Here is a 15,171-nt window from a genome sequence, read left to right on the forward strand (position 1 = left end):
TATTTAGATAATTTCAAGTATTTTTAGGAATGGATCCTAAAAATATAATACAAAGCTTTATTTAGCTGTTTTCTCCCTTCTCCTTTAAAAGCCAAGGTGAGGTTACTGTCTCTTGTCCTAGGCCCTCATCTCTACCATTATACTTCCAGGCTAAATGGTGTGCTTTTCAGCCTGGAGTTGTTTCTGATTCACAAACTTGCTTATAAATAACAGAAGGCATTCTGTGTGACTAGAACAAAACATAGGGAAGGGAAAGGATATTTTTTCTTTTTCAAGTAGAAAGAAAGGTTACTTCGCTTTTCTATTCCTAATTTCTTAGAGGAACAGTATCTCTTCTGTAATGCAGCAAGAGCACGTGCCCAGTTTGCTTTAATTCCTGTCCCTGTCCTGAACATTTAGTATCCAAATTTCTCACTTCAAAAATCAGTGAAGGCATGTCAGTGCCTATAGCAGGAACAAGATATTCCCTTGGTGACTGTTTCACTCTATATTGTGGAAATATGACCACCTGTGACACTGAAAAATGAGGCACAGAGGAGCAGGCAAGCCAAGGTTACAATGCCAGCAGAACTAGTGTCAAGTAGAGACGTTCAGCAAACCTTGAAACCTCAGGAAGCAGTTAAGTACAATGTACAGTGCATCTTTTTTAGTTCCTCCTTCCTCTTGAGTCCTTGTATCCTCTGAACGTGCATTTTTCAAAGGTATTTAAATGATGAAGTCTCAACAAAATTACCAGTTTTGAAGAGGTAGACTTTTGGGTTTTGATGTCTCAAAGAAGACAGTAGAGGGGTCTCATCTCAGTACTTATGCAGCTGACATTTACTTTGAAGATGACTACGGAGAAACCTGCAAGACCAGCTGACAAAAATAGCAATTTTATGGCATGGCTCACTTAGAGCATATTAGAAAAGAAGTCTGGATTCAGTTGCCTACAAAGGACACCTTGTGTTTCAGGGGCTGTGGGTATTCTGGTATTCTTCCTAATGTCCCTGGTACTCTAGAAAGGACTGAATTTCCCCCAAGCCCTGTGCCACATCCCTCAGTGCTCTGTGAGTCTTAGTCTGTGATCTCTCAAATGGCACCAGACACCAATGCTTTGGCAACAATCTCCAACCCTGTTTTATTATAATTATAGCAATAATAGCAATTATAATGAATAAGAATATGCACTTGAAACATGTATCATATAAACGTGCTTAATATATGTGTATCCACACAGGTATAATACAGATATATATACCTGTAGTTTTCGAAGGCAAACATTGATCCTGATTTACAGAGTGCATGGCACTGACTGAAGGTGGGAGAACTAAGATGTAGCAGTTAGAGAGAACAGCAATCCTCTTTGATCTGTAATTGCAGCTCTTGGGTCGTGCTTTTGTCTGCCGTGCCTCCTGCTGCTGCAGGCACTGCACACCCAGGAGCTCTGCGAGGCAAAACATAATGGACGTTATTATTCTCACCAGAAAGAGAGGGTAGAAACTAAGCAGAAAGTAACCAGAAACAAAAGCAAATTACTTTTAGCTTCCCTTCATCATAAAGGGAAAAGAACACAGGAGGAAAATAGCTTCCATATTTTTAGGCATTTGTGAGTCACCCTAAATCTCTTAGGATATTTTAGTAAAAATTACATTAAAAAGCTTCCGTGAAGTAATGAACTAGTAAATTTTTTCTTCTGATATATTTCAGTTGCTTTTTTTTAAACTTCTTCAGGGTAAAGAATTGGTTATCCATCTGGGAATGCAAATGTTGTGAAGTGAGCTATGTGGATTGTGAGAGTTAAAAAAGACCAGGTCATCTTTCCTGAGGCTGACTCTTAGCATCCTGTAGTTCTACACTGGACTAGTAGCAGCAATAAAGATGTTCACATGTGGGGAAAGGTAGTGGCTGGTGGGATAACCCATGGCCTAAATTCACTGTCCTGCCCATAAGGTCCTTGCTGGTGAACTATACAGTCCAGGGGGTTGGGCAGGCCAGGGAGGTGTGCTGGAGAGCACAGAGGAGAACAGATTGGAGCAAAGTTAGTGTTCTCAAAGGTTTTATTGACAGTGCAGGTAAAGGCTTGGGGAGTTTTTGGGTTGATAAAAGGCTCCAATACCCAATTGCCATTTAAAAGCATTCAGATACTTTCATATCTCTTATGAAATAAAGAATTACAACTAAGAGCAAGACTAAATGAGCAGTAATTACCTTTTATATAACCCAGATTTACACAAATTGTGTGTTATTACATTATCATGTGTCAGTGCACAGAGCTGGTGAGTATAAGGAAAGTGAGGATTTTCTGGGAGGCTGGGAGGATGCAGGTACTTCCTCACAGTCAGTCACAGGCAGCTCTTTCCCATTCCATCACAGTCACTCCCTGTCCTCATAGTCTGTCTAAATTAGGAAGATGAATGGCCAGGTTGCTCTGATGCAATATCTGGGCCACTCTGAGGACTGTTTTTTCATGGAACCTACACACATTAACTTCATGGTTTTAGTTATGTAAAATTGCTAAAAAGCCTTTATGGCAATTAAACAGGAAGTGGCACAAAGTGGTTTTTGGTTTTGTTGTTCTGACATTACATTAACAGCTACAGGGAAGTCGAATTGATAGACAAAACCTCTTAGCTATAAAACTCCTGAGCCTAACCCAAGCCAGATTCCAGCCAAGAGTCTGCCAGTGCATGTTTTTCAACAGCAGAATAACCATACAGCTCATATTCCATGAGCACCAATTTTTTCCTCATGTGCTGCTCTGTGAAATTATACAAAAGGAAGAGAACTGTATATACACTGGTTATTGTTCTGGTCCTTGACCTGATATTATCCAGCTGTCTGTAGGAAACTAAAGTCACCTTCTCAAAAAAGGCCAGTGCTTGGTGTGAATTTGATAGTTAAGTTTTATTCTTAACACAGCTAAAGGAAAAGTAGCTGTGTGTTTTTTCCTTGTACAGACTAGTGTGTAATAACACATCACATTTCGCATGTTTTTAAGATACCATTAATGAAAACATTTCAGAGTTTCAGGCACTCTTGTTGCAGTCTCATGTTGTTTTGAAAGAACACTTCAAATGAGGTTGCACTGTGAAAAACCGACTCATTTACTCATCTGGGCATAATTTTAATATTCTTGTTCTTGTACTTGTGCTGCATGATGCATAGCTTGTAGAATAGAGGTTTAAGGTCACAAAGCTTTGGTTTTTTAGGGTGATTTATTTGTTGCCTTTTTTTTTAAAGCCTTATAATTAGGATTTTTTGTAAACACTGCATTGATGTACATAACACTGCATACACATTATTCATTGCTGTCTGCAGAGGATTACATTCAGAAACAACACAAGATTAGATTTGTAATATATTCATCAAATAAAAAGTCTCCAAGTATACTTTTAAAGATTATGGTATAATGGTTTGGCTGAAGTTCAAAGGTTTGGCTGAAGTTCAAATCCTGAAGGGAAAAAAATATTTTTTTGAATAATACTAGTTCATTAAAATAATTTAAGAATTCTTAAGAGGGCTCCCATATGAGGTGCTAGACTGATTCTAAACCTCACTGAATATCATGTCTCACAGAATTATGCAAATGCTGGTCAACTCACAGTCAACTGTAGACTGAAGACTCATGTCTGGAACTTCATAAAATATTAATATCAAGGATTTTTTGGAGGAAAAAAATTAAATCCGGCCCTGAATTAATGAAACTTGGGAATCAACTTGCAAAACTATCAAAGGGATTATTGTAAAACAACTTATGTTCTCAGGATGCCTCCAAGAAATGAGAGAGTTCCCTTCTACTAAACTCCCTGAAATCCCAAGGCAGCAGCCTGTAAAATCAGGAAAATGAAAGGCTCTTCTTATCTCTGCCACTGGCTTATCTCTGTACTCTGGACTTTTTATCACTTTTAACACATCGTGCATTGCAGGCGTTTATGTGGAGGTTATTCTCCTGCACTTCCTAAGACCTTCTGATTTTCTCCCATTTCCTCTTTTCTTCTACATTTTTCTTCTTCAGGTGAAGTCTTCACGATTGCCTCTGTAAAACTTTGGTTCTCTCCTCACTGTTTTCTTCTAAATTTGTATGTCTTGCTGTTTCCATATTTCTCAGTTTCCTCAGCAATCTTCATTCTCTGCATTTCCAAAAAGAAATAAAAAAAAAAAAAAAGAAAGAAGCCTCCAGAGTAAATGTTGTTAATCTCTTTATGAAATTTATATGTCCCACTCTTTTTTCATTGTGTAGTCTCTGGGCTAATTATCATTATCAGTGAGAGCCTGGATTCAGCAGACAGAGCTAGCAGTTTGGTGGAACAGTGGAGGAAGCTGGCACAAAGTTTCCCATTGGTGAATAGTGATGTGAAAATCCCCATTCCTTTATCTTCTCCATTACGTGCCTCCTACCTGGTAATTGTCAGCGGCAAATAATATCCACAACCCTTAGGGAATGAGAGGAGAGGAGTGTGTAATATGGAAATCAAGATTACAAAGGAAAAGTAACAAAGGTAAAAGCCTTGAACAACAACAACAAAAAATGGGCATTTGAACCCTAATTCACAAAGCTGCTCAGACACTTCAGTTCTGTCAAAATCAATAGGTGTTGGGGGCTCAGTTAATGAGAGCTGGTGAGTATATGGTTACAATATAGCAATGACTTTTGGCTACCCTTAATAATGAAAATTACCTGTATAAACTCCTGACAGGCTTCAGGTTTTTTGTCATAAATAAATGAATTTTCTCCAGGGCAGTTCCTCCTCATCTTTTAAAGGACTGTAATAGATGAATTTATAGCATCTGGGAGGTTTAGTCTTCTAATGATTTTTTTTTATACCAGAGAGAGAGAAATTGTGTATCTCATGTACTGTTTAGGAAGGAACCAGAATATGAATTCTGATGCTACTCAGCATGCATCATATTTGTCATGTTTCAGAATTATCCCTAATTTTCTTGGCTTCCTCCCCAAATTGCTTTAATCATTAGTCTTTTCCTTAACTACTTCTCTTGATGTGTGTCATTACGGTGGCTGCCTCTCAACAACTAGCTTAGGGAAAAAATACATCTCACAGGTCCCACAGGGCAGGCAGAGCTACTTCAGAGACAACAGCAGAATGTATTGTGGGACAGCTGGCTGTGCTGCCAGCCTTGGCTCCATCAGGGTGAGTCAGGAGTAATTAGAGCACAATTGCTGGTCAAAATTAGGACCATTCACTCTCAGTTCTTTCAAGTAGGTGTAATTTCACAAAAATAAGTAGAAATGGATCATTTTCTCTGGAATGAATTTAAACATCTGTCTGGGAAGAGTTTTGAATCAATACAGAATAGATTTAGTTCTTTATAAACATAACAAAGTATTGTCCTGATTCTACCCCTTGTCATCATGACACCCATGTAGGCACTTCCATACACTACAGGCCCAGCAGGACTTGAACAAAGTCACGAGGAGCTGCAGATTGATTGTTTGTCAAGAGATAATTTGGATTGATTGGGGCAGCTGAGTTCTTGGTAGCTTTTAAAAAATTCTAATATATAAACATTTTTACAATTCTTTTTTTTTTTTTTTTTTTTTTTTTTTTTTTCTGTGGAAAGGGAAAAGTTTTTGGGCATTTTCAGTAACTACTGTTAACTTTGATGTGTTACCAGTGTCCTTGTGTGACCTGTTTCTCATAACTCTGTCCCATACTAGAGAGTGCTGCAGCTTCATTCGCAATTCAAATTCCCAGGGTAAATTGTGTAGATAAATCTTGATGCCATGGTCCATTGAATTTTACCTAATATTATTCTTTTTCCCTCAAGAACTTCAGGAGACTGTGACTTTCTTCATTGACTTTCATTATTTTTCTCCAGCACATGAATAATTAATGTGGATTGCTCTGGACTGTTTAAACTCTTTATTAAAAAAATTGCCAAGAGTATATAGCAGTGTCTCTTTCATGAGCTGAACACAGGTGACTTCAGCACTCTAAATTAACACTGTAATAGGATTCAGAAATGCACAACAAAGCTATGGAACTGTTTTTCCAAACACTCTCCCCAACAATAGCAATAAGAGCAATTTAAACCATTTTCAACATCTGTCAGGCTTCAACATGGATACACAAAACCAGGCAGATTTAGGGTAGTGTTTGGGTCCTGTCTCCCTCTTTGGTGCTCATCTGTTAAGTGTGGCTCCCAAACCCGTGTGTGGTGCTGTCCAGATCAGAATTACTTCACTGCAGTAAATGACTGTGAACTTGCACTTCAGACTTCTCTGAGTCATATGATTCTTTCCTTTGTAAGCTGTTTTTGCCAAATCCACAAGATAATTTACCCAGCACAAATTAACTGCGAAATAGAGATGAAGCAAAAAGGAAAGGGATTTCTGAAAAGTCTGAGGAAGAAAAACAGAAGGGGTCCTATGTGACAGGCACTGGTCATACTGCAGATCTTGGCACAGGCATCATTGGTTAAAAGATGCTGCACTGTTTTCTAAGTAAAACAGAACAGAAAAGACAACAATACCAGAGAGGTCCTCTGTGAGAAATGTCTTTGAAGTCTGTTCAAGATGGTGTTGGAGAGGAACATTACCCTAAATATTGGGTAATTACTTACTTTTAGAGGCAATATAAGTGGATGAAAATTGCTGTGAATTCCAGTTATGTATTTTTAAGCACCAAGGAGATACTCATTAAGAACGTCTGACAAATAATGAAAAGAAAATTTTGCTGCTTGTTAGAGGAAAATGATAAACATACCTCTTTACTTTCCTTTGATTATGTACATAATGGGAGTTTTCCCAAAACATGAGGCATGACTTTAAAGAACCATTTAAAAAAAACATGCTGTCACTGAGTCTGGCTCTTGGAGATTGATTATTTCAGATGATGTGACAAAAGCTTCTTTACCATGTAAGAGTTTTGGAATATTTTTTCTGAAAGAGCTACCTTCCAAAACACATAACCCCCAGAGACAGTTCCTGTTTCCTCCAGCTGATGGTTCATCACTTCTTTGACCCAGCTTGTCTTAGCCCTCACTGTGGAAGACATCTAGAATTTTGTCATAATTAGGGCTTAGAATTCACTCCTGTACTGCAATTTTGTAAAACAAGTACTCTGGAATAGATTGGCAGTTACTGATGATAAAATGAGGTTGACAGATATAATGATGACAGTAGTTCTTTCACTGAATAAATATTGCAGAGGGCTCTGAACTGCAATACTTGCTGGTCTGTGTGCAATGATACTGAGGAAGGCATTGCTGGTAATGTCATTCTCTGCTGCATGTAGGCTTCAGTGCTACTTTTTTCATGTCTTATGATTGTGAATAACACTGGAAGGCTTTGCTGCCAATAGACTTTGTGGGGAAGGATATCAAACAGGCAATAGCAGGTAAAACAGTCAGGCTGCTTGTTGATGTATTTAAACAGTGAAGTGGAATTATTAATTTAGAATCAATGGTGTTCAGCCTTCAAATTCTCTGCTAAGTGCAAAAAATAATTTTGGTTAGTCACAGTTGTAATTTCAGTGGGTGTTGGGTGATTTCAGTTTACTGCCCAGTAAGGAATTTAATTTTAGCATCTGGTGACCAGAAGGTATTGAATCTCAGTTACTGAAGGCCTGCTCTGGATCTTTATCACATTTTGTCTACAGGTTGTGAGCAATTTAATTAACAATTTGTAATTTTGAAGGAACAACTCATATATTTTATATTGTAGAGACACTGTTTCTTCCCCAGTGTGGGACACCACCAACATGGCAAAGGTCTCTTGTTTGGGGCTGCGTTACTTGAGTAAATCACGTTTGACCCCTCCTGCCACAATTAAAGTGTGTAGGTAAAAGATTTCAGTCTTGATCCTAAGAGGTAATAATTGTAATGTTTTAAAATTATCTTCTATTTATTCTCCAAAAATAAGTTCATCTACTTTTTTTCCTTTTTTATTTAAGGGGAGAGCTTGTTAGTGTTCAATGTAACTAAGGATTAGTGCAGCCACGTGTTTGCCAGATTCTGTGTGTGCTCCCCATTTGCCTGTGAGGGAGTGGTGATCTCGGTAAAGAAACAGAGTAGAAAATGTAGCATTGAGAGAATTGTAATATTTCAGAAGAGGCAATGCAAGTTCTTTTAATATTTGCTGTGAAAAAAAGACTAAATGACACACCAAAACACATGCTGCCCATATGAGCCGCTTTCTTTCTGAGCCCTGGGCAAACACAAATGCTGTTCTGAAGCTTTCTCAGTGTTGGCCTTTCAGTGTCTCTTCTCTTCATGAGCTGTTATTACTGCTTACAGCTTCAATTATTCTTAGCAGTGACCTTTCCTCCGTGGTCCCCAGAAGAACAGCCCTACATCATCACAGTCATGGAATCAGTAATCACATAAGTTAACAGTATTTTCATCACAAAGCAATTCCTTTCTTCAGCGGTGAACATGCTCAGACTGATTACATGCAAAGGAAAAGATGTCATTTTTTTTTTCCCCCTGAGTGCAGAAAGGACAAAGTACAGCCCTTGCATAGGAAGAAATAATAACACAGACCACAGCTTTCTTGTACTATTTTGCCTATTTAGTGCAGCAATCTGTACATGTTGAAGGGCAAGTGATGTAAAGAAGATAATTGAAGTACTAATATGTACTGTCATTGAGGCTTCAGGGGCAAATCTTGGCTGTAAGTTTACTACTGACACTCTTCCTAGTTGAACCAAAACTCTATTCCACAGTGAATTATTCTAGCTGGAGTCGTATTGCAGTACACAAAATCAGTGTGTACGAAAAATGATTGAAAGAAGGGGAATTCTGAGATGAGGAAGTGTCAGCACCATATGGCAACACCTATGGGAAATCTTTCCAGACTTTTCTTTGGAAACTTTTTGTGTAGAGGATTGCACAGTCCTCCAGTTATCCACTGCAGGGATTTCTTTTGTCATCTGTATGACTGTTAATTTGGATTAGAGTAAGGCCTGGGTTTTTCACCAGGGATCAGTGCTCCACTGTACCAGGCTTTGTACATGCACACAATTAAAAAAGAAAAAAAATCAGCTCTCAAGAGTTTACAGTATTGCAAAAACATCAGGCACCTATTACACTCAGAAAACATAAAAGGTGGAGCAAAGAAAGAAGATCAAAGCTTAGTACTTTTTATGTTGTCGTATATTTATCTTGCTTTCTCTCTTAGAAGACAGAGCCCCCTTAGTATTCAATATTATTTTTCACCACACTGATTTACTTTTTTTCATTGTTAAATTACTATTCCAAGCAGTTGTTGATAAACCACCACAGAGTTTGGAACAGAACAAAAGAGCAAAGGAGAAAGGGGCTAAGAAGGGAGATTTAAAAGATGGGGCCTGGGGAATATCCAAATTTTTTATCACAGTGAATGTCAAAATGAAACTAAATAAAGCAACGGTAGCATTTTGACATGCAATTGATAGATTTTGCATAATGAATATATACTCCCATTGCACATGTGTGCACACCTACTCACCTGTGTAACCCCAGAGTTTGGGAAACTGAGAGGAACTCTGCTTAGAACCTGTGATCAGCTTAAAGTACATTTTCCCCATCCATTCTTGCAATTTTGTGTAGTTCTAGATGTGTTAAGCACACATGTATGGCAGACAGCTGAGGATGTGTTGGATAGATCACAGCTTTAGCAGACTGAGCAAATTTATCTCACACCTCTATTAGTGAGAAGAATGTCTCTCTCAACCTGATGACTTCTCCCATCAGTTTTCTGCATGAAACCTTGTTGGATTCTTGCTACCAATGAGTTCAGATTATCATTTGTTATTCTTGTTTTGCACTATCTTGTATTTTTTTCAGTTAGAGCTATCCCAGTTTTGTGAGTTGAGCGCTTTTAAAATGCAATTCTTGGACTTTATTTCTTAATCGCATTGTAGGGAAATAAACATGTGCTCACTCTCAAGAGTCATTCACAGCTGGGACCAAAGACCCAACAAGGCCCAGCCTGTGCCCAGCATTGTCATGCCCAGGTGTTTCCTTGCCCCTTTCCCTCAGGAGCAGTGCTCAGCTCTTCTCACCCTTCAAGGTCTCCTTACCTTGCCTACAACCAAATCTGAAAGAAGCAGATAAATGTGAGTGAACTTTCATTCCAGACTATTAAAAATGTTAATGATCATCAGCTTTTAATTAAAGACACAGACACTGGCTAAAATTTTGTGATGGAGTGAGGTTGTTATGGTCTTCAAATGTGAGGGGATGTTAAGTGCTCACACGAGAGCTGTAGGAAGAGAATGAAAGGAGAGGCAGAGAAGTCTCAACAACAGAATATATTCAGAAGGTTTGTATTTTCCCAGCTCCTGATTGAAAAGTTGATAAGTTCTTGCCTATTGTTAGTTTCCTTATTTGGTGATTGTTGATAAAGAGGGGCTATGACTTACTTTTTAATTTTAATTTAGAAAAATGCTTACAGACTTTTTGGCATTCTTGGAAGAGACATTTAGTGTAAAATCATCCTGAATTGGTTAACTGGAGGAAAGGGCAGAGAAATAAACATAATATAATCTATTTGAAAGATTAGTCAAGTTTTAAAAAAATATTTTCTTGATAAGAGAATTTTTACAGCTTCTTCTAGATGAAGTTCAAGTGATTTCATCTGGTGCCTTGACTGTCCTAACCTTCAGAGGCACCTCTTATAAATCCAACCAAGCAGTATATTCCAGTACGATTTAAACTTTCCTATTTTTTGTTCAGGAAAGCAGAACTGCAGTATACCTGATGAAAAGAAGTAAGGGAGTAGTTTTATTAGTGTCTTACAAGAAGAATAACTTGACAAAGAGATTTAAACTTTTAGCTGCTGTACTCGCAACAGTGTTTTCTGATAATGTTGGGCTGCCTGTCTGAGAACCAGGGAGAGGGAGAGGAAGGGGAGGCTGAAAATTTTTCAAGGCCCTATGGAATGTCTTTTTTTGGATATTTAATAATGTACCATGTAAACGTATTGTAATATACAATATTTTGACCTGCTTTGTCACTACTCAGATGTGGGGGTCATGCAAATATTAGTGAAGAGGTGAATCTTCAATGCAAGTCAAGTGAGAAACCTCTTTGAATTCAACATTTAGCAAAGCAATGTCTGTTGGATAATTATACAGAGAACTTGTCTTTTCAGGGCTGCTGTGTCAAGTGAGGTTGGGGATTTGGGTTTGGTGTGTTGTTGGGGTTTTTGTTGGTTTATTTTTTGGGGGAGGGCAGGGGGTTTGAAAGTACTGTATCAACAGTTTATGTGTATTGGGAGATGATCTGTGACAGGGAGATTTTGATAGAAAATGCAGTGTAGATTTGTTCCCATAAGGCGTGAACTGAATTAAATGTATTTTGGAGACTATAACACTTCACTCTTCAGTGGTGACTTATTATCACCATTACTATTAGTAGGGAGATGATATTTAAAATGAAATATGATGCTTCTCATTGTCACAGCAAATAAAAACAAGAGATAAATTAGTAGCTAAATTAGCATATTGACTAGTTGGGTGAAATATGCATAATAAGCAACTCCAGCAATAAATAACTTGAAACAAAATATTTTTCAATGAGTTTTGGAGGTCCTTGCCCATTTTAGAGTAATCATACATGGATACAGTTTGCCATCCATTGACTTTATTAATTTGCTCTCCAAGACAAGGAGAACAAAGGTTTACAAGTCTAATTGCATCAGATGCCTTGCTGCAAATCAAATAGACAACTGTTATTAAAAGAGAACCTAAAACATGATAAAATCAGTTTTCTGTTGTGCTTTTCATGGAAAACATATTAGTCAATAAAGCTAAACCAGAGTTCTGTATAGAGGTAGCTTGCCTGTTTATTTCTTTGTACCTAAACAGGCTTATTTTGTTAATCCTATATCTGTATTTTTCTGTTCTGAGACTATCAGTATATTATGGGATGGCCTACCTCAGGCAGGTGGCTGCAGGCAGCAGGTGGCTGTAATCCCAGCTCCCAGGTTCTTCAAAATTAGCAGTCTGGGTGAACCAGTCACTGCTCTAATGAACCACTCCACTAGAAATATTCCTGGCTGAAATTTGTCATCTGACACCTTTTGGATCTACAGCACTGCAGGATGAGAAATCAATTACAAAACTGTCTTCCCTTCATCACAGGACAAATTCTGCAGCACTGGACACACATATTTCAGGCTTCTGCTTTAATTTCTTTGTAATCTCTTGGGAAAACAAGGAAGAGAGATTTAACCAGGGATTTTTTCCTAATCATAAAATTTTTCTTTAGAAGAGATAAATTCAGATTTCTGACAACAGGAGCACTGAAGTATAACTTTCATTTGTCCAGGGTATATTAGTGCTTGGAGTCTTTTATGTTCTTTTATTATTTTTCTGCAACCATTCCATTTTTTTTAAGTGATTTAACTATGCTTTTAGTTAGACTGTGTGCTGTACTCTGTGATGAGGTGTTTTGGTGACTGCCTGTCATTCTTGTCTGATGCTCTTTGGGAGTCAATGTACAGTGAAGGCATCCTTCTGCTTTGCTGGGTCAGTCAGTACCAGGGCTGCAATCAGATATCTTCAGGAGTTTTTGGACACTGTTTCAGGCCAGTAGATTTGTCTGGAGCAAAGTCATACATGTCTCAAAACCATGTTAGAAACCACAGTTTGTGTACTGTGTAGGCATATTCCATTCTGCCAAACTCTGCTTGCAGAAGCTTTCCTTGTCTGAAACTTCCCTTTCAAAAGATACCAAATGTATATCCACAGTTTATGGGGCATGGGTAAAAGGATGAGAGAATTCTTTTATTGGTATTAATATTGTAAATCTGCTTCAGATTATGTGTTTGTGGTCTTTGCAGGCAGGTGTGATATAAATGTGAGGGACTCTGCTGGTGCTCCAATATGTCTTGAATTCCTGCAGCTGGGCTTGCCTAGCTCAGACCTAGCACTGTGCTAATCAATCCTGCTGAGACACAGCATATTAGCTCAGGCTTAATGATGTGCTAATACAGTTACCTGCTGAAAGGCTATGCAGGCATATACATAAGTCACTCTATCCCCTCCCAAATTTTCTTTCAGCAGGATTAGGAGCTAGGTAACTCACAGCCAGAGTATTGAGCCTTTCAGTTCTTTTCATAAGAGCAGCTTACTTAATCCATTTGACTCTCTGATATACTCTGTGCTCTCAGGGAGGTAGGACAGCTGTGGAGAGAGGATTTGCTCATGTTTAGATGTGGTGAAGCTCCTGGCTGTTTTTTTTTTTATGCAAAGTGTGAAACAGTTCAAGATTGTTTTATATCTATAACACTTTATAAATTACAGGTATTTTTCAGAGAAGTTAAAAGGCTTAATTGTGAAAATATATTCTCTAGGGCAGTTTCTGTGTTCAAAATCCAGCTTTATTCCATGGATTTTATCTAGTCTTAGCTCTTTATCTTTGTCAGAAAATAAAGAAACTGCTGATTGTGTCAACCAAGTGTGTGCCCCTCAGAATAGCAGAATATTTCATGCTGCTGCTGTACTTAGTCCTTGTCCCTGTGCCCCATGTGGAGTGACCAGAGCAGAGACATACCTTGCCCACTTTTGTGCTGTCCTCACAGGTATCAGCAGGAGCTCATTTTGTTTAAGGGTAAAAGGGATAATCACTGGTCTCAGTACCTGGTTAGGTGACACCAAGCAACAGGGGAACAGGATAGTTCACCTGTGCAGATGTGTGAGAGTGAACGAGCTGGGCTTGCCAAGCTGGACGCAGTTTTTAGGGGGAGGTGTGGAGCTGGGCCAGCAGGGCCCATAAAGCAGCTTGGTTTGGAAAAAAATTCCTACTTTAAATGGAAAAAATCCTAGGATCTTTTTCACAGACCTGTACTGATTTTTCAGCTGTCAGTGAGGTATCATGCTGTTGGTAGGGATTGCTTAATTTTTAAGCTTTTCTCCAAGGAGTTAATGCTCCTGAGCATCCTAGGCATGGTCAGGGGTTGGAGTTACTAAATTCAAGCCTAGTTGGATCAATTTATACCTGATTTCTAGGCTTGTCTCACCTCAGTAGCAATGTCCTCAGGAAGTTTATGGTTTCTTGGAGTTTGTTTTTGTAGTGTATTGAAGAATTACTGTGCTGTGGTATAACAATGTATTCAAAATTAAGAGAACATAAAGTTCCTCAAATAAAAGAGAGAGACAAGAATGGAGAAAACTGAACCCTCAGGAGGGGAATGAGGGGAAGAGCAACATTAAAGTTTGTTCTGGATATAGCCAGTTAGTAAGTGCTGTTTTATCAGACCTGTTCTGGACTTTCTGTACTGCCCAATTTAGACTCCCAAGGCCAACCAAATGTCTGACTCTTGCTGAGCATTTAATAGGTCTAATTTAATCAGTCTGCACTAATTATCCATAGTTTGAAACCTGCGTTAATTTTTACTTTTCTATTGTGTTTTTAGGCTGCCTGTTTGAAGATGACCTTTGCAAATCTTTTGAAATCTGTGTAAATGGTAAGTCTTCAATATTTTGTTTGCTGATTAGTCTGTTCTCCATTCCAATTGGTATGTGGGTGATTCAATAAGCCAAATTTATGTATGAATCAGAAGGAGAGGAAGGAAAAAAAAAGATATCAGGTATGACTCTTCTGGTCAGCAGTCAGGGGAAATTTAATAGATTTACAAAATATATAAATATTCTCTCAACCTTGAACAATCTCATCTTCTTTTTTGTGAAATAGACTGTAACTAAATTAAACACTCTGAAATATGCTAATGTTTAGTTTGCTTTAATATGGGTGAAAATAACTGTTTTGTTACCTTCAGGTTGTCCCTCTTCTTAGGGGATGATGCTGAGTAATTTAATTCCCAATGAAGGACAGAGTTAGAGGGAGAGCTTTGAACTGTTTTAAAATATATGGATCTGCAATTAAGGGGTTTAATTTTTTTTTATATTAAGTATTCTATATGAAATTTTTTTGTGAGTGTGCAGCATGATGAAGTAGTTTTGTTTTCCATCAAACCCAGAAACAGTAATACAGGTCTGTTAATAATCAGAAAAATGCCAATTTGTAAAAATTCTGTATTGAAGATTTCCATGACTGACACCAGAAAGGGTGGTGACGGATTTCTACAGTGGTGCATTTTGCTGACTACCAGTATTTTCAAGTGCCTCGCTGTAGTCTTCCCCAATGCAAGCATATTTAATCAGGTTTTATGATGGGCCACTGTTATATCTGGCATCCAGTGCATAATAGGGGATTTATGCAACAGGTTATAGTAATTAATTT

General features: G+C 38.1%; 1 protein-coding gene across 1 annotated transcript in view; it reads left to right on the forward strand.

Annotated features, from left to right (window-relative positions):
• The window catches only part of PTPRN2 (protein tyrosine phosphatase receptor type N2), a 642,799-nt gene that overhangs the window by 51,799 nt on the left and 575,829 nt on the right, over window positions 1–15,171 (forward strand). Inside the window, exon 3 of the mRNA XM_029961907.1 lies at window positions 14,345–14,395. Within this exon, the coding sequence (XP_029817767.1) occupies window positions 14,345–14,395 (51 nt within the window). The remainder of the gene's footprint in view (window positions 1–14,344; window positions 14,396–15,171) is intronic.

Source organism: Manacus vitellinus, unplaced genomic scaffold (assembly GCF_001715985.3).
Source record: "Manacus vitellinus isolate BGI_N305 unplaced genomic scaffold, ASM171598v3 scaffold_3_pilon, whole genome shotgun sequence".
In the NCBI taxonomy this organism is placed as follows: domain Eukaryota; kingdom Metazoa; phylum Chordata; class Aves; order Passeriformes; family Pipridae; genus Manacus; species Manacus vitellinus.